General features: G+C 39.0%; 2 protein-coding genes across 2 annotated transcripts; both read left to right on the plus strand.

Annotated features, from left to right (window-relative positions):
* Positions 1-595: 595 nt before the first annotated feature.
* LOC138198597 (cytochrome P450 2J4-like) lies at positions 596-6746 on the plus strand. The gene is made up of 9 exons (XM_069150078.1): positions 596-832; positions 2639-2804; positions 2904-3053; positions 3238-3398; positions 3862-4038; positions 4123-4261; positions 4390-4577; positions 5551-5692; positions 5898-6746. Exons 1-9 carry the CDS (start codon positions 632-634, stop codon positions 6071-6073), a joined length of 1500 nt encoding a protein of 499 aa, XP_069006179.1. The 5' UTR covers positions 596-631; the 3' UTR covers positions 6074-6746.
* A 1902-nt stretch (positions 6747-8648) lies between these two features.
* On the plus strand, positions 8649-16083 carry LOC138198598 (cytochrome P450 2J4-like). The gene is made up of 9 exons (XM_069150079.1): positions 8649-8849; positions 10823-10985; positions 11095-11244; positions 11533-11693; positions 12756-12932; positions 13017-13155; positions 13822-14009; positions 14336-14477; positions 14753-16083. The coding sequence occupies exons 1-9, from the start codon at positions 8649-8651 to the stop codon at positions 14926-14928; spliced, it is 1497 nt and encodes a 498-aa protein (XP_069006180.1). The 3' UTR covers positions 14929-16083.
* The last annotated feature ends 2563 nt before the right edge of the window (positions 16084-18646 follow it).

Raw genomic sequence — 18646 nt, forward strand, 5'->3', positions numbered from 1 at the left:
AGGTAGTGGAAGGGGCCAGTTACAGTGTTACATAACACGTCCTCTTGGGACCTCTGAAGAGATAAACAAAATGGACTTCTAACATGAGCTCTGCATTCTAAGGACACATGGAGGTCTTGATAATAATTTTGATTGAATATCTTTTTTGTGATTACCGAATCAAAGATGTAGTTAGCAAAATAAGATTAAAAACGTAATGGCATGTATAAACACAATCAACACAATCCTTACCCTTCAGGAGTATAGTTGGATTAATTATTTCTGGGGAACCAGAAACATCTTTATCGGGAATAATAATTACGTGAGCACAGTTAAAACAAAACAAAAATTAAGTTCTCAAAAATAGATTTTGAAACAGGTTTCTCCCCACAAAACATGACAACAAAATCAACTAATGGTGCAGGACAGCTTCATTATAACAGTGTCCTACCCTAAGACATTACTTTTTTTTTTACACTCCTTCGTCAATGAAGAACGCACATATAAAGGCCCGCACACGCGTGCTTTTATTTTGAAGTTTCGGTTACTTTGATATGCTGACTTGGTTCAAAACACTGAGAACAACGTTTACGGGAAGGAGGCAAGGCTACTGCGCTTCATGTAGTCGTTGGGGAGCAGTTTAAGCGAAGACATGGAGACGATATACGATGTTCTCGGCTTGGAGTGGATAGACGGCTGGAGTATTTTAATATTTTTCTGCGTTTTTCTGCTGTTGACTGATGTTTTGAAGAACAGAGTGCCGAGAAACTTTCCTCCTGGACCGTGGGCTCTTCCTTTCATTGGTGACCTCCATCGCATCAACCCTAACAGACTTCACCTGCAGTTCACAGAGGTACAGATAAAACGATCAGTAGGAGTAGTTTCGGAGGCTTAAAAACATTCCTAAAACATCAGTAAAGTGATTTTCTTTTCTTTTTTTCAAAACAGATTAACCATGGCAATTTCATGTCATTTAAAATAAAAATCAATCAATCAAGAATAAAAACCAGCAAATCAACCAGTAATAAAAACAATTTCAGATGAAGTCCTAACTGTGTGTTTAGAGATTACATATGCAAGCAGCCATTAGTCAAGACAACAGGGAGAATCTAGTTTATACCAGAATCAATCATTAAATAAAAAATGATGCCTCTTACTGAATCCCATCAGTTCTGCACTCAAGGAAGTTAACATTATGTAGCCTATATGGTTTGATTTCTCAGCATCTTGCTGAGACAGGATTTTCCTGATTTTGATAGAAAATGGTCAGAAGAAGAAAAGCAGAAGCAGTCCAACAGGTTTGATTTGTGTGTAAGTAAAGGACATGTCCTCGTTAAAAATAACACACACAACACAGTAGTACTGGAGGCCAAGGCAATGCCATCCAGAGTAACTGTGTTTTTGTAGAGAGAGGTGTTTAGGGACTAATACAATAACTTCAGTTTTGTCTAAATTTAGAAGCAGACAGTAACAGATCATCCATGCTCGAAGTTTCCTTAACTTATTTGTTTTATCTGGCTTCATAGATAAATATAACTGGGTGTTGTCTGTATAACAATGAAAATTAATGTTGTGCTTATAATAGTATTGCCTAAGGTAAGCTGTATAAAATGAAAAGTATCGGACCGAGTACAGAACACTGTGGAACGCTACGACTAACTTTTATTTTGCATGAAAGAGTTTTCACTGAAATAGTACATTTCAATCTACCTGATAGATATGATTTGAACCAGCCTAGTTTAGCTCCTCTTAAATCCAATGACATGTTCCAGTCTCTGTAATGAAATGTTGTGGTCAATAGTGTCAAATACTGCACTGAAGGAAGGACGGGCTTAATTCTTTTTCAGTAGTTACAAATGTATTTGTACAGACATTCATAAAGTCATGACTACTGAGAGCGAAAGAAATAAAAGGCTAGATAGAGCTATGCCTTTTTGTCATGACAAATATGATTTCCTGGCACTACATAGTGATTTTTTTATACGTTTTTTCAGGCTAGGTGAACTTATTCTAAATTAGTGAAGGAACACTTCCTTTCCAGCTATCGCAATGTCTGTTTTAAAGCGAGTATTTCACAATCGTACCATAGGGCTAGCCTCTACTAAATTATTAATTTCTTTTTCAGAGGGGCTACAATGTCAAATGTCGTATGCAGTGAAGCTGCTGCACTATCAACCATATAATCAACTTGTGTGGAAGTAAAGTTGAGGTAGCTGCCCTCCATTGTCTTGGCACAGGGCATTGAAGTAAACAGTCTTGGCCTTGTTAAAACCAAGTTAAAGAAAGATGGTAAAAAGCCGGTATAAAAGTGAGTCTGGCCCAACGCATATCGTGAAACAACCTAAAATCAGCGTCTAATGACTTTTTCCAGTTAAAAGAAATAGAGAAAGACAACTAACATTTTACAAAACTGCATTGTAAAACATTTCTAAAACCTGGATAAAATTAAAGAAATTTACAGATCTTTTGGTTACCAGATGAAACACAAACAAATGCACATATCACCTCACCTCCATTTCAACCATAGCTGTCTCCCAATATGAGTCACTCGTATCAGGCTGATGAATATGGTTTTTTTTTTTTTATCGGATTCTTCAGAAAGTATGTCAATGTTGTACCACAACACCAATAACAACTCCAATCTGCTGTCTGTGTTAAGTTTGCAGAGAAGTACGGACACATATTCAGCCTTCGTCTTTTTGGTGGAAGGATTGTGGTTATTAATGGTTACAAGCATGTCAAAGAAGCCCTGGTCCAACAAGGAGAAGACTTCTCAGGTCGTCCCACCATACCACTTTTTCAAGAATTTCTTGGAGCTGTAAATGGTGATGTTTGTTGAATTTTTTTTCTAAAGTTGCTTGATGGTGTTAGCTGCATCAGACTCCAATTGCTTCTGGTCTAATACTGTTTTGTCCTCCCAAAAGGTATTGTGATGTCAAATGGTTATCCTTGGAAGCAGCAGAGGAGATTTGCTCTTCATACACTCAGAAACTTTGGTCTGGGAAAACAGACCCTGGTGCTATCTGTCCAGCAGGAGTGCCAATATCTCATGGAGGCTTTTGCAGATCAGAAAGGCAAAAACAATCACACTACATTACTGTAACATGTTTGTTTTCAATATGTTTTATATTTATTTATTGTTTATTGCATGGACATGCCATCCCCCCCCCCCCTCCAACTGTGCAACACAGAAGCATGCACCAACACTTTAGTGCATTGGATAATGAACCTTGTAACATGTGCACCTTTCGTTCACAGGAAAACCTTTTAATGCTCAGCCACTGGTAAACAATGCTGTGTCCAACATTATCTGCTGTTTGGTGTTTGGGAATCGATTTGAGTACACTGACAAGCAGTACCAGTCCATTCTTCAGAACTTCAATGAGGTGGTACGCTTGCAGGCAAATTGGTCAGTGCAGGTGAGTCTTCTTTGTTAATCAGATGCAACATCCAATAATCTTATTTAGATTAGAATTCATCCATAAACACACTACTTAGAGTATAAAAGATAAAAGTACTCATTACGAACTAATTTATGTACGGAGTCATAAAAACCAAGTACCTCAAAAGCAGTTCTCCAATCTTTTTGTGAAATATTGTACAAGTTAACCTCTTTGGGCCACTAACAGTTTGCTTGAGTTTAATTGGATTTATTTGATCTCTTTTGAGGAATTGCGAACATTTAACGGGCTTCCAACTGGATACCAATTTTTTGAAAAGGTCATAAGTGGACCACAGTTACATACAGTGATACAGCTCTGAAATTGAAATCTTGTGAATATAATATATCTTCATCCATTGAAATATGATAAATCGAGATAGAAATGTCACTACCATTTCCTGACTGTCAGCTGATTTGGTTACAATCTTCCATCTCTGTAGTTGTACAACACAATGCCCTGGCTGATGAAGTGGCTGCCTGGTTCCCATCAGAAGATATTCACTCTCCTACAGAGTATACTTGATTTCGTAGAAATCAGGATCAAAGAGCACAGAGAAAACCTTGACCCCTCATCACCAAGAGACTACATCGATGCCTTCCTCATAGAAATGGGAGAGGTGAGATTTTTGTGTTTGTTCTTTTTGCATTTCTAATGAAATATGTTCACGGATTCTCACTTCTGTCTTTTGTGTCACTTATAGAAGGAGGACAAAGATTCTGGTTTTGATCTGACAAATCTGAGTTTTTGTACCCTTGACCTGTTTGGTGCTGGAACTGAAACTACTACCACCACTTTACACTGGGGGCTGCTGTATATGATCTACTACCCTGACATACAAGGTTTGTGTATGTGTGTAGGAGTAACCTGCCATGCCCTACTGCTTTACCGCTGCCGGACTGTCTGCAATTTCTCGTCAGTCTTACACAGTACACAAACTGAAATTGTCTCCTGTTTTCACTGTGTGCAGAGAGAGTCCAGGCTGAGATAGATGCTGTGATTGGTTCATCCAGAACGCCCTCTCTGACTGACAGAGAAAACATGCCCTATGCTGATGCAGTCATCCATGAGATGCAGAGAATGGCCAACATCCTCCCGCTCAATTTGCTCCACATGGCAATCAAGGACACCACACTGGATAAGTACACAATCCCCAAGGTACACAATCCACAGGTAATGTTTGACAATGCAGAACACAAAAATTGTGCATAGATGCTCAAGTACCAGTGAGTGTCAAGTCAGGAATTACCTGATAGGTGATACATCATCAGTGCTTCAAGAAAGCAAATTTTGTGTCAAACTCAGGAAATGAACCCTTGAAATAATTCTTTGAAAATCTATGACAATGAAACAATAATCTGGATGAGATGTTTTGAGTAGCATTCTGGGGTAGCTGAAGGAAAAAAAAAATTGGTGCAAATGGCAGTATGGCATTTGGGTTGTCCATGACAGCACACCTGCCCAGAGCGCGCTGAAAATGTGAAACTTTCTTGCCTGCAACAACACAATTGTTGCTCCCCAATTCCCCTACTCGCTGGATTTGGCTCCCTGCGACTTTTCTCTGTTTACTCACATTTGACCTAAAAATTAGATATTTGCTCTCTGTTCAAGTGCAGGTCCACGGTAAAATAACAGATGCACCATATTAGTGATCACAAGCTTTTTTGTCAGGTGCTGATGTTGAAGCAACATAACTTGGAGTACTCACTCATTAATGTTAAAGCTTCCCCCTGATCCGTGCACGTCCTGGTGCTGTACACCGTTCGCATAAAACATTAGCCGTCTCTTAACTTTTTCATATCCCATCATAATGTTCACATCCATGTCCTTTTCTGCAACATGACATGCAGTTTCAAAGTGGAAATGCTCAGTCACGGTGTTGACCGCTTGTTTTGCTCACGATGCCGTCTAGCATTTAAACACACTTCAGGGACATGTTAACCAGAACTTGATTTTATTTGGAGGGGTTGTCAAAAATGGTCAATTAAGACTTATATTTTAGAATAATATTTTAATTTAGTAGGATTTTTTTATTAACTCTTTCAAAGTTCAGGAATGAACTTTAAAGAGACATTTAATCTATGTATAACCATAACAAAACTGACTCTTTTAATTAATGGTATTTCGTCAGGGCACCATGATAATGCCTACGCTGCACTCTGTTCTACATGATGAGTCGATGTGGGAAACTCCACACTCCTTCAACCCTCAACACTTTCTGGATCAGGATGGTAAATTTAGGAAGAGAGAGGCCTTCCTTCCTTTTTCTGCAGGTTAGTCTGAAGCTATAATCCTTCAAAACTCAATTAAAGGCTGTTTTAATTAAGGACCTGAGTAACTATTTGTGATATCATTATTTACATTGTTCAGTAAGCAAGTCTCATATCTTTAGTTTGTTGCAGAGCTGCAGTAATATTCTGTGTTAATATCTGGTAAATTGTGTGAATAAAACTCATCTGTTGATTTGTGTGTTCTCAGGTAAGCGTGTTTGTCTCGGAGAACAGCTGGCCAGGATGGAGTTATTCCTGTTTTTCACCTCCCTCCTTCAGAGGTTTTCATTCTCAGCCCCTGCTGGAGAGCAGCCCAGTCTGGAGTTCAAGTTGGGAGCCGCTCGTAGTCCTAAACCTTACCGCCTCTGCGCCGTACCACGTTAAACTAATAACGTTTCCAAAGCGAACACATCTGTTTCTCAGCACAGTCAAACCTGTTTGAATCTTCCAGTACATTCATCTCGTAATTCATCAACACCTACCATATTTTTTTTTTCTTCTATAGTGTGAGTAAAACATAGTTTTCCCTTCTCATCCACAAGGCTTTTCAGTAAACATGTGGAGAGAAATTAGACTCAAAATGATCACAAATCTAAAGAATAGAAAAATAGGTTTTGGGTACACACAAATGCATGTTCTAATGTAAACACAAATGACAAGTAATTTGAACATGTAAAACAATTTTATTAATGCACACATTACAACCAGAATAATATGAATATTTTATGTCCAGGTATTTTACTTTAACTAGATCTGATAATTTTTGCTTTTAAAAAGCTTCCTGGGTATACAAGTTTAAAGCATGTCTAAAAATATTTTTTTACCCTGTGCAGTTGCGCAGATTGCCTGATACACGCTGATCATTCATGTCATTCAGACTGTTGTGTGTTTACATTCATATGTATCATACCCGCTGTTATTGGCAGTTTAGTTTCATATTGAACTGGATACTTTTGTCAGGCTGTGTGGTGTATGCAATTTATGCGAGAGAAGTACTGAAAGGCTTTCAGAATATTTTGTTGTCTTTATGCATCTAGCATTAAATTCTATAATGTTACATGTGAAAAGCAGCATCTTCATTTTTTCTTCAGATTGAACCTTATACCTTTTAAAATAGTATTTCTGAAAATTAGCAAGCCTCCAGCTTTATGTCTGCTGTGCAAACTGTTGGAAACATTACTCAAGAGGCTTGGTTCAAAATCAAACACATTGGACATTTATTCTTGCAAGAAGGAGCAACTACATGCACCCTCAAAGAGAGGTGTCCAGCAGTGCTCCCCCCAGCAGTTCTCTAGCAGGGCTCTACGTCACTCCTCCATAGGGCAGCTTTTATACAGTTGACAAACAGTTGACAGTCACCCCCATTCCCTTTGTATCTGCTTTCGTATGGTAATACTGAGTTGGTTGTAGGTCACAAGATAAGGACACAGGGGAGTCGTCAATTAGATGCGGAAAATAAAACAAAAATAATCACTTGCAAATAAGACAGAAAACAAAACAAACTTTTCAGAGCCTGCTTGACAAGAGACTTTCCGGAGCCACAATGCAAACAAGAGGAAGAGACAAATCTTTTTTTCCATCACAAACCCTTCTCAAAAAAAAGCTGGGACACTGTGCAGATGTACATAAAACAGAATGTGATGATTTGTAAATTATGTTAATCTTTATTTAATTGAAAATAGAACAAAGACAACATTTGAATTTGAGAAATTTTGTTTTATAAAAACATATGTGCTCATTTTGAATTTGATGCCAGCAACAAGTCTCCAAAGAACAAAAGACAAGAAAAGTTGTGTAATGCTAAAAGAAACACTTTGTCGAACATCTCACAACTAATTGTGTTAACTGGCAACAGATCAGTCACATGATTGACTATAAAAAGAGCATCACAGAAACCCACTCTCAACAATTTAAGAATAATGTTCCTCAACGTAAAATTGCGTAATTCATCTTCTATGGTACTTGTACCATATGGAGAAATCTCTGTACGTAAGGGACCAGGCCTTATTGGATGGCCATGATCTTTGGGCCCTCGGGTAACACTGCAATAAAAATTAAATCTGTTGTGGAAATCACTGTATGGATTCATGAACACTTCAGAAAACCACTGTTTTTGAAACTGTGAAAATAGTTCATCAGTGTATCCATAAATATAGGTTAAAACCATGCCATAAAAAGAAGAAACCATATTTAAATATGAGCCAAAATGCTAAAGCCTTCTCTGGACCCAACATCATTAAAGATGGACCAGGGCAATGTGGAAAACTATGTTGTGGTCTGACGAATGAAAATTTGGAATTCTTCTTGGAAATTAAGGACCCCACGTTTTCCTGGCTATGATGGTAAGGCGGTACATTAGCATGGCTCCAAGAGTGGAACTGTTATGGAACAGACTGTAAATGCATCTTTCTAATTGTGAGCTCTACTCATTGTTGATCACAAGTACAAAAAATTACCTTCTGAAAATGGTGCAAATGTGCTCTGATGAACCGGCCCTCAGTATCCAAGAAATTATCCGGATTAAAGACATATTAGTGGGCGACTGCATCAACAAATTAAAATCTATATCAAACTACCAAAAACAACGAGCATGCAGTGAACTGGGACTTTAAGGCAGCCTCATACTGTAGGCTGTCAGCTTTAGTTAGCAGTTAACAGGTACATTTATGTAATACAAAATAAGCCTATATTCTAGCCTAAGTATAAACTGTAATTTGACTTCCTTGAAACAGATTATTTACTTGTAAAAGCAGTCTACACTAATATTATTTTTTACTTGAGTAAAATATTATAGTTAACTACTATTTCCTCACTGAAGGACGCATCGGTCACACAGACAAGTGCTTTTATTTTGAAGGTCAGTCAATTGTACCTATTTGGGTAAACAGAAAGCTGTAGGGCTTGAGAGTGTTCCCGACTGCACTCTGTTTAGTCGTGGTAGAGCAGTTTAAGCGAAGAAATGGAGACACTACACGATGTTCTCAGCTTGGATTGGGTAGACGGCAGGAGTATTTTAATATTTTTCAGCATTTTTCTGCTGCTTACTGATGTTTTGAAGAACCGAGTGCCGAGAAACTTTCCTCCCGGACCGTGGGCTCTTCCTTTCATTGGTGACCTCCATCGCATCAAACCTGATAGACTTCACCTGCAGTTCACAGAGGTACAGATAATAGGCGATTAGTAGTTCATAAGGGTTCTGTGGCTTTAAAAACTTAGTCAATTTAGGAAAGTAATGTGATTTATTTTCTACATTTTTCCTAAACAACTATTACATTTTCTTAACGTAAAATTACATTGTAGATTACTTTATGCATTTTTAATTCATCTTGATGTCAAAGAGAAATCCCGATTTTCAGATTTCAGATGTTCAGGCAGCATCCATAGTAGGCTATTTTTTTTTTATCAACCACACTTTTAGACCTAATTTACACAGAATCGAATATATTTTCTATTATTTAAACAGGAGTGCCCCACTAAAACTTGTATGTTAAGTGAAGGGCTCAGTAACACAAAATTGAAGTCCCTACATCATGTAGCTTTGTTTAGCTGACATGTCTAGGATTACTGCCGACTGCACTCATGTTCACTAACAAGAAAATGTGACAGTTAATCGACCTAATAGACGTAAACTATTTAAAATCACTTCTCCCTGCATTACAGTTTAAACCATTTCAGTAATCTACTCATTGTTTAGGTCATTTTAAGCCCAAACTATTTGATGTCACAGTTCATTAAAATGGACCCAAGAACATGACTTGGAGCCACATGCAAAAGTTGAGTTTCTTTACTTAGAACTAGTATATGAAAAGCCAGGCTTGCAAACGAAGTGCAGTGGGGCAGTCTAAGACAAAGTCCAAAAGTCAGGCAGGGTCAAAAACACAATGATGCCAAACAAACAGGCAGGGAACGCTGGAAAGCCCAGGCACAAGGCATTAAGACGATCTGGCAGACGGCATGTTAGAATGAAGGTATTCAGCGTGATAACATGTGGTCTAAGTTGTAGTTTGGAAACTCATAAATTAATCTTTACATTTTTGGGGGCATTTTGCTTCAGATCCTGCTTACATTTTCCACCTTGCAGCAGCTTTTAGACTAGCAATATGGTTAGATACGGCAGGTTCTGAGGCATTTTGGACTAAAAACCATATAACTTTTTTGTCTGAATTTTATAAGTAGGCAAATACAGGTCATCGAGGCTTTTATAAATTCAAAACATGCTTGAAGTTTAACGAACTGATTTGTATAATCTGGTTTCTGAGATAAATATAGTTGGGTGTCAACTGCATTACAATGAAAATGGATGGTGTGTCTCCTAATATTATTGCCTTAGGGAAGCTTGTATGAAGTGAAACGTATTTGGCCCAACAGAGAACCCTGTGGAACTCCATGAATAACTTTTTTTTTGCGTGGAGTCATCATTGACAACAGACAAATTTAAATCTAATAGGTATGATTTGAACCTGCCTAGTGCTGTTTCTTTATCCCTAATCACATGTTGCAGGCTTTGTAATTAATTTTTATTGTAAATGGTGTCAAATGTAGCATTGACATCTAGCAGGACAAGTATAGAGAAGAGTCCATTGACGTATGCAATATACAGTATATATATATTGATATATATAAAATGCAATACGCAAAGGGGAAACATTGTCAAGTGTCAAATACAGTGAGGCTGCAGCTTGTCTGGGGGTAAACCTGAGGTAGCTGCCCTCCATTGTCTTGGCACATGGCATTGAAGTACTGTTTATGCTAATGGTCAAGGTAAAAAGTGGATTCAAAAGTGACTCTGGCCTAACTGTTCTGCAGATCCTAAAATCTTTTTAACACTCATCTTCAATGACTTAAATCCTTTATCCAGTTAAAAGGTATGGGCAAAGACAACATTTTCCATGTGTATCAAAAACGATGGCTAAAAACTGTATAAACGGACAGTTTCTGACAGAGCTTTTCGCGAACAGATAAAACTTCAAGGCGTGCACATCCAACCTCACCTCCAATTGAATTTACTTGAACAGCTGTCACTCATTATGAGTCACCCGCATCAGGCTGATGAGTATGTTTTTTGGGGGATTTCTTGGAAAGTCTTTCAACTCAGAGTTACACTGCAAACACCAATCTGCTGTCTGTGTTCAGTTTGCAGAGACGTATGGGAAGATTTTCAGCCTTCGTCTTTTTGGTGGAAGGATTGTGGTCCTAAATGGCTACAAGCTTGTCAAAGAAGCATTGGTCCAACAAGGGGAAGACTTCACAGATCGTCCCAACGTACCAATCTTTGAAAAACTCTTGGAGAATAAAGGTAATGTGTGTTGCATTTTGTTTTAAAAGTTACTGATTTCTTTGTAGTAATATCAACTGCATCAGACTCCAATTACTTCTGGTCTAATACTGTTTTGTCCTCCCAAAAGGTCTTGTGATGTCAAATGGTTATTTTTGGAAGCAGCAGAGGAGATTTGCTCTTCATACACTCAGAAACTTTGGTCTGGGAAAAAAGACCCTGGCGCTATCCATCCAGCAGGAGTGCCGATATCTCACAGAGGCTTTTGCAGATCAGAAAGGCAAAAACAATCACACTACATTACTGTAACATGTTTGTTTTCAATATGTTTTATATTTATTTATTGTTTATTGCATGGACATGCCATTTCTCTTTCCCTCTAACTTTGCAACACAGAAGCATGCGCCAACACTTTATTGCATTGGATAATGAACCTTATAACATGTGCACCTGGTTTAAGGAGGACATGTTATGAGGTCCACCTTATCCAAAGATGCATGGTGTAAAGCGTCTGAATTAAATTATTTTGTTTGATTTTATTTGAAAAAAATTCCTCTTACTTTTACAGGCAAATCTTTTAATACCCAGTCACTGATAAACAATGCTGTGTCCAACATTATCTGCTGTTTGGTGTTTGGTAATCGATTCGAGTACACTGACAAGCAGTACCAGTCCATTCTTCAGATAATGCATGAGGTGACACGCTTACAGGGAGATTTCTCTGTACAGGTGAGTCTTCTTTGTAAAGCATCCAAACATTTTAGGGTGGGATTCACCCTTAATCAAACACTATTGTAGAAGAAGTCCATGACATTTCAAAAAATACAATGTACTAATTATGTGCTAAAGCAGCCCCTGAGACTATAAATTGCTGCTGCATTAATTTAGAGCATTTTACTGGTTTTGGGTTGAGTTTTGACTAGTTTCAAAACAACTTTATATACAGTTAGATTGTGTGGTCAAATCTCAGTGTTTGTCAGATGACTCGAATTACTGCCTTGCCGTTGTAAGCTTTGCCAACCTGTGAAGTTGCAGTTTCCCTCCATGTCTGCCTGAAGCAGGAACCTCCAGGGCAGAAAAATGAACACAACATGAAAGTGTCAAAAATGTCTTTTGCTCCAATGGCCATTTGAGGCTGGCTCTGAAAGAGAGACAATTCCTGTAGACCCCCATGTTAGAATCCCCAAGTTTACAGCAGAAATAAACATGTTAACAGTTAGGTACTAAAACAGTTGTGGTTTCTATTGCAAATTTACCCATTCACAGCCATGCGTGGGGTGAAATTTTTATATAAATCATCTATTTAAAGTGAATGAAGGATTTAAGTTATGTATAACTAAAGGCAGGGTGGGTGCTGTCACAGTTGGCTAGCTGCCTGCGAGCATACGCCATAGACTGTCAGCCAGAGCCATACTCTCCACTGCTGGTTTCAGCAACCTGCTTCATTCGGCCCACCTCAGCTCCACTCCCCCATCACCTCTTTTCCCATTTTTTGATCAGCTTCAAAACTGCTCATCAGGAAACCTATGGATAATGTCATGGAGGCTAAATCAAATTCTTTTACAGATTCTATGGTCTGTTCAACCTCTTATGTAGCGAAGACGTTGATGGCCTGATCCTGAGTGAGAACAAAGTTGTAACAATGACAATAGACAATGTTTCCAATATGGATGTTGCTGAAAAAAATGCTCATATGTGAATAAAAGTGGCTGAGTAAAAGGTTGAAGATAGAAATGTCATAACTTTTCCCAAACTGTCAGATGATCTGGTTACTATTCTCCTTTTCTGTAGTTGTACAACACAATGCCTGGGCTGATGAAGTGGCTACCTGGTTCCCATCGGAAGATATTTGCTCTGATAAAGAAGATATTTGAATTTGTAGAAATCAGGATCAAAGAGCACAGAGAAAACCTTGACCCCTCATCACCAAGAGACTACATTGACGCCTTCCTCATAGAAATGGGAGAGGTGAGATTTTTCTCTTTGTTTTTTTTGCATTTCCAATGAAATATGTTCACAGATTCTCACTTCTGTCTCTTGTGTCACTTATAGAAGGAGGACAAAGATTCTGGTTTTGATCTGACAAATCTGAGTGTTTGCACCCTTGACCTGTTTGGTGCTGGAACTGAAACTACTACCACCACTTTACACTGGGGGCTGCTGTACATGATCTACTACCCTGACATACAAGGTTTGTGTATGTGTGTAGGAGTAATCCTGCAATGCTTGCATCTTTTGTAAGCATCTTGCCATGAGTTTTTATTGCCAGGGATCTGTCACTGGTCAATCCTTTAGTGGTAGAGTAAGTGTGTGGGATGTGCGTCTCCATCCATCGGTACATTGAGGTCGGGTCACCGCGGCAGTAAGTTGAGCAATTTAATCCTGATGCCCCTCTCTCCCGCAATGCTCATTCTGGGGGCTCCTGAGTCATTTCCAAAACAGTTGAGGTATATAATCTCTTCTGAGCGTTCCTTCCAGTTGGATGTGACCTGAAAACCTCCAGCTGATAGCACCAAGGAGGCCTCCTAATCAGATGCTCAAACCACCTAAACTGGCTCCTTTCAATGCAGGCAGTGACTCCACTCCAAGTGTCTCTTGCTCCCTCCGGATGACGGAGCTCTTTACCCTATTTCTAAGGCTGAGCCTGGCCATCCTAATGTAACTCATTTCAGCTGCTGTGTTCAACATCTCATTCTTTTGGTCACTAACGTAAACTCAAGACCATAAGTGAGGGTTGGAAAGTAGATCGACTAATATATCGAAAGCTTTACCAAAACAGTCCGGTACAGCACCTGCTTTACTGCTGATGCCTGACAGTAAACGGACTGACACTGTTTCCTGTTTTCACTGTGTGCAGAGAGAGTCCAGGCTGAGATGGATGCTGTGATTGGTTCATCCAGACAGCCCTCCTTTACCGACAGAGAAAATCTGCCCTATACTGATGCAGTCATCCATGAGATCCAGAGAATGGCCAACATCGTCCCCCTCAATGTGTTCCGCATGGCAATCAAGGACACCACACTGGATAAGTACACAATCCCCAAGGTACACAATCCATAGGTAATGCCTGACAATGCAGGGCACAAAATTCAGCATAGTTACTCAAGAACCAGTGAGTGACAAGTCTGTGATTTCACTATGGACCTGAGCAGAGCGTGTAAAACTCTGTAAATTGGCAACAAAGACCCTTGAAATGTTTCAGAAAGTGCATGGCAATAAAGCAATTAGCTGAATGAGGTGGTTTACTGTCCATGACCAAAAAAGATGCAACATGTCAGCAGCGCAACCATGTGGGTTTTCTCTGACATTTGAGGGGTTTTGCACTGTGAATTTGTTCTCAAAGCTGAGACTGTCAATATTGAACTCTTCAGGGCACCATGATAATGCCTACGCTGCACTCTGTCCTACACGATGAGTTGATGTGGGAAACTCCACACTCCTTCAACCCTCAACACTTTCTGGATCAGGATGGTAAATTTAGGAAGAGAGAGGCCTTCCTTCCTTTTTCTGCAGGTTAGTCAGTTGTTATAATCCTTCAAAACTGAGTTACATACTGTTTTAATTAAGGACTGGCAAAATAACAAATATACTACTGTCATTGTTTGCCATCAGTTGCTTGATTAACCTTTTACTTTAACATTACATTATTCAATAGGTAAGTTGAGAGGGGATCAGGATCTCTATTGTATGTTTAGTTTGTTGCACAGCTGCAGTAATATTCTGTGATCACAGTGAATATCTTGTTAATTGTGTGAATAAAGCTCATCTCTTGTATTGTGTGTTCCCAGGTAAGCGTGTTTGTCTCGGAGAACAGCTGGCCAGGATGGAGTTATTCCTGTTTTTCACCTCCCTCCTTCAAAGGTTTTCATTCTCGGCCCCTGCTGGAGAGAAGCCCAGTCTGGAGTTCAAGTTGGGTTTCATTCGTAGTCCTAAACCTTACCGCCTCTGTGCCGTACCACGTTAAACCACTAACTTTCCTGAAGCAAACATGTTTCTCAGCAAAGTCAAACAGTGCTCCCTACATTCATCTTGTAATACATCAATAACATGTACTATTAATGAAAGAAAATTACAAAAAATTGTTTAGCTTGAGAAAATCCTCAAACAGTCAATGCTCTGACCCTCTGAAGGACTACAAACATGAGTACCCAGTCAAATAGTTGCAAGATTGGATTTTGTTCCCCTTGGACATAACCAGGTTAGCTGATTTCCACAATTTCAGTCTTTATGTTTTGTTTTCATAATGCCCATTTTCAATGGTCAATCGAATTGGCTTGAAGAGAAAACATTTTTCCAATAAATTGATTTGATTATGACATAGAAAGCATACACTGCTCATTGGGAATAGTTTGACATTTTGGGAAATGGGCTTATTCAGTGACTTTCTGCCCACAAAATAGTCTGGTAACAGTTCATAAGACTGCAACTTGATTTTACTCTTTGTTTTTTATATGAATTAAATACAGGTGATATGTTAATTGTTAAGCTCTGGAGGTGCTGGTAGGTGTAATTTGTTCTCCATGTATTTTGCCCATTTTAAATGAGCTTGGGCAGTGACTTTTCTGGAACATATTTAAATATGGTTCCTTCTATATTTGTGGATGCAGTGACAAACTGGGTTTTTGGTTTTCGGAAGTGCTCCTGAGCCCATGCAGTGATTTCCACTACAGAACCATGGTTGTTTTTAATGGCGTGTCGCTTGAGAGCCCGAGTATCAAGGCCGTTCAATTTTGGTTTTCGGCCTTGTCCCTTGTGTGCAGAGATTTTTCCGGATTCGCTGAATGTTTTTATGATATCATGTGCCGTAGATGATGAAATCCCCAATGTCTTTGCAATTTTATGTTGAGGAACATTATTCTTAAATGGTTGCACTATTTTCCCATGCAGTCTTTCACTGATTGGTGAACCCCTCCCCACTTTCACTGCTGAGAGACTTTGCCTCTCTTGGATACTTTTTTTATACGTAATTAGCTGTGAGATGTTTGACTAAGTGTTTATTTTGCATTACACAACTTTTCCATTCTTTTGTTGCCCCTGTCCCAACTTTTATGAAACATGTTGCTGGTATCAAATTCAAAATGAGCATATATTTTTCATTAAAAAAAAAATCTAATTTCAACACTTGAAATATTGTCTTTGTTCTATTTTCAATTTCTAAATTATCGCATTGTTTTTATTTACATTTTACACAGCGTCCCAAATATTTTGGGAACAGGGTTATACATCCCAAATCAACTTTTTATGCCTCTGTGTCGGTGACAGCCGTGGCCGTAGGCATTACTGTGTGTTTTGGCTTGTCCATCTGTTCCTCCTATTCTCGTAAACGCAGCATTTCAGGAACCCCTTAAAGAAATGTATTTAAACTGGGACAAAATACTTCTTGGCCTAAAAGAAGGAAAAGAAGACTTGGAATTTCAAACCTTTCACTTTGAGCTCATGTCTCTCCCATCCGGCCGCCCCGTTCTCGCCAGCGCATCATCTTAGGAATGCCTTGAGGGAATTACTTTTCTGATCAAAGTCAATGTCACCTCTCATTGGCCCGCTAGTGAATCCAATTCTCAGAAAACATCAATGAACCAGTTAAATTTGGTGTTCAAAGGTCAAGCTGACTGTGACCTTGTGACCTAGGGTGACTTTCTCCAAATTTGATACGAACATTCATTTACACTTAAGGATGAACTAAATAGATTTTAGTAAACAAATGTCAAGGTCAGTGGTCAATGTGACCTCACGCCTATCCTATCAATGCTGATATCGCAGAAATGCCTTGAGGGAATTTCTTCAAATTTGGCACTAACATCTACAACATCGCTTAATTGAAAATGATAGGTTTTTAATAATTCCCACATTTGCCAAGATCAAGCATATTTATTTTGCGGCCTCAAAAAGAATGTGGAGATATCGGTCATCGATGCCTGTGTTTGGTTGGGATGACATCAGCGAGGTACAGCTACCATCCTGAACTCCTCGGGGGAATAGGTGAAGCCCATCACACCCTCCAAGCTGGGCATTTCTCCAGGGACAGGGGAGAAGGTGAAGTGTTGGAGGAGAGATGTAAAGAAAAGGAACAGCTCCATTCTGGCCAGGTGCTCCCCTAAACACACACGTTTACCTGTGGGGAAGCATCACAGACATTTGTCTTGCTGTTGATGTTGGTGTTAGTCTTATCATGTCTTATGGAACAGACTGTTGTAAATTCTTCTTTCTAAATGTGAACTCAGATCAATGTTAAGCACACATCTACTATAGGTACAAAATCTCCACTGATTTTCAGTGACCGTAAACAAAAATTGGATATTTATAGTATAAACAGATTCTAAGCAACAATACAAAGTGCACAGCTATGAAATGTAGTCATGGTGAGACACAAAAATCCTGCCAAGGGGTCAGATGAGGCCAAATGCTTTTCCACTTTTGTGTTTTGTTTGTTTGTTCACTTTTGTTTGTCAAAGATTATCAAAAGATAAGGAATACTGACCAACATTACACAATTCAATCCACACTTTGCAAACTTTCCTTTTTTAAAGTGTTAAATTTAAGGTGTCTTGAAAGTGTTGTGTTTCTTCTTTTGCCTTCTTAACAAAAGTCTGTCAGATACGTGGTAATGTATGCGCAATAGACTAAAACAAAAATAAAACAGACTCAATTTAAATGATTTTAAAAAACAAATTCACTATATTCATTTAGTGAGAATGCTCAAGATCTCCAAAAGCCGCTCAATCCCCAAACTGCCCAGGATGCAAAAGCCGCTTTTCCTGGAAGTTGTTCTTGCAAATCTATTCATATGTTCACTGAATTAAAGTTAGATACAGAGGTTAATATTTAACTATATTTGTCTCATAGACCCAATGCCTGACCTTTTTTCTAGATAGCTTGGAATGATTAACTCGTGTAACTCTCAATGTATTTTGTTTTCATGGACGGAAAATGCATCACCAACAGATGCAAAGTTCACAGAACTGTTAGTGTGTCAGAGTACATTCATGTCACACAGTATATAAAAAACTTAATTGGAAAAACAAGAAGTCTTTCAGCCAGGATTTCACTGCCCGGTTCCATACCGAGTAAAGCTGAGTTTTCCAAGAAGAGAGCATAGTTTGGCAAGTTGTAACATTGGGGGAGCCAAAAGCCAAAAGAAGAGTCTCTGAAAGTAGTGTATAAAAACAAGGAGCTTGCACACCACGTTATCCATTCTTCATAAATAATTTACCTGATTTATTGAAGTGCTCAATAAATTCTGATTGCCAGTGATTTTGTCTTTTGTGGACTTTAAGATAACAGTGAGGAGAGATCAGTAAAAGTATTGAACTGGAGAAACCTTACCTCAATCTACTTTTTACCGACAAGCACAAACAAGACAATTGTAATTGTTTAAAACAAATTCAAACAAGCCAGATCACTTTATTCCCTTATGGCAAAATGATAAATGGTTTCAGCCAGGCCATTCTCCAGCACTGGCACATTACAGTGAAGATAGCTACCCATCCATCCATCCATCCATCATCTTCCGCTTATCCGGGGTCGGGGTCGCGGTGGCGGCAGGCCAAGCAAGCTGACCCAGACTTTCCTCTTCCCCGCAACATTTTCCAGCTCATCCTGGAGGATCCCGAGGTGTTCGCAGGCCAGCCAGGAGATATAATCCCTCCATCATGTTCTGGGTCTTCCCCGGGGTCTCCTGCCAG

Source organism: Embiotoca jacksoni, unplaced genomic scaffold, assembly GCF_022577435.1.
Source record: "Embiotoca jacksoni isolate LCO1_2020_lvr unplaced genomic scaffold, fEmbJac1.0.p SCAF_16, whole genome shotgun sequence".
Classification (NCBI taxonomy): Eukaryota; Metazoa; Chordata; class Actinopteri; family Embiotocidae; genus Embiotoca; species Embiotoca jacksoni.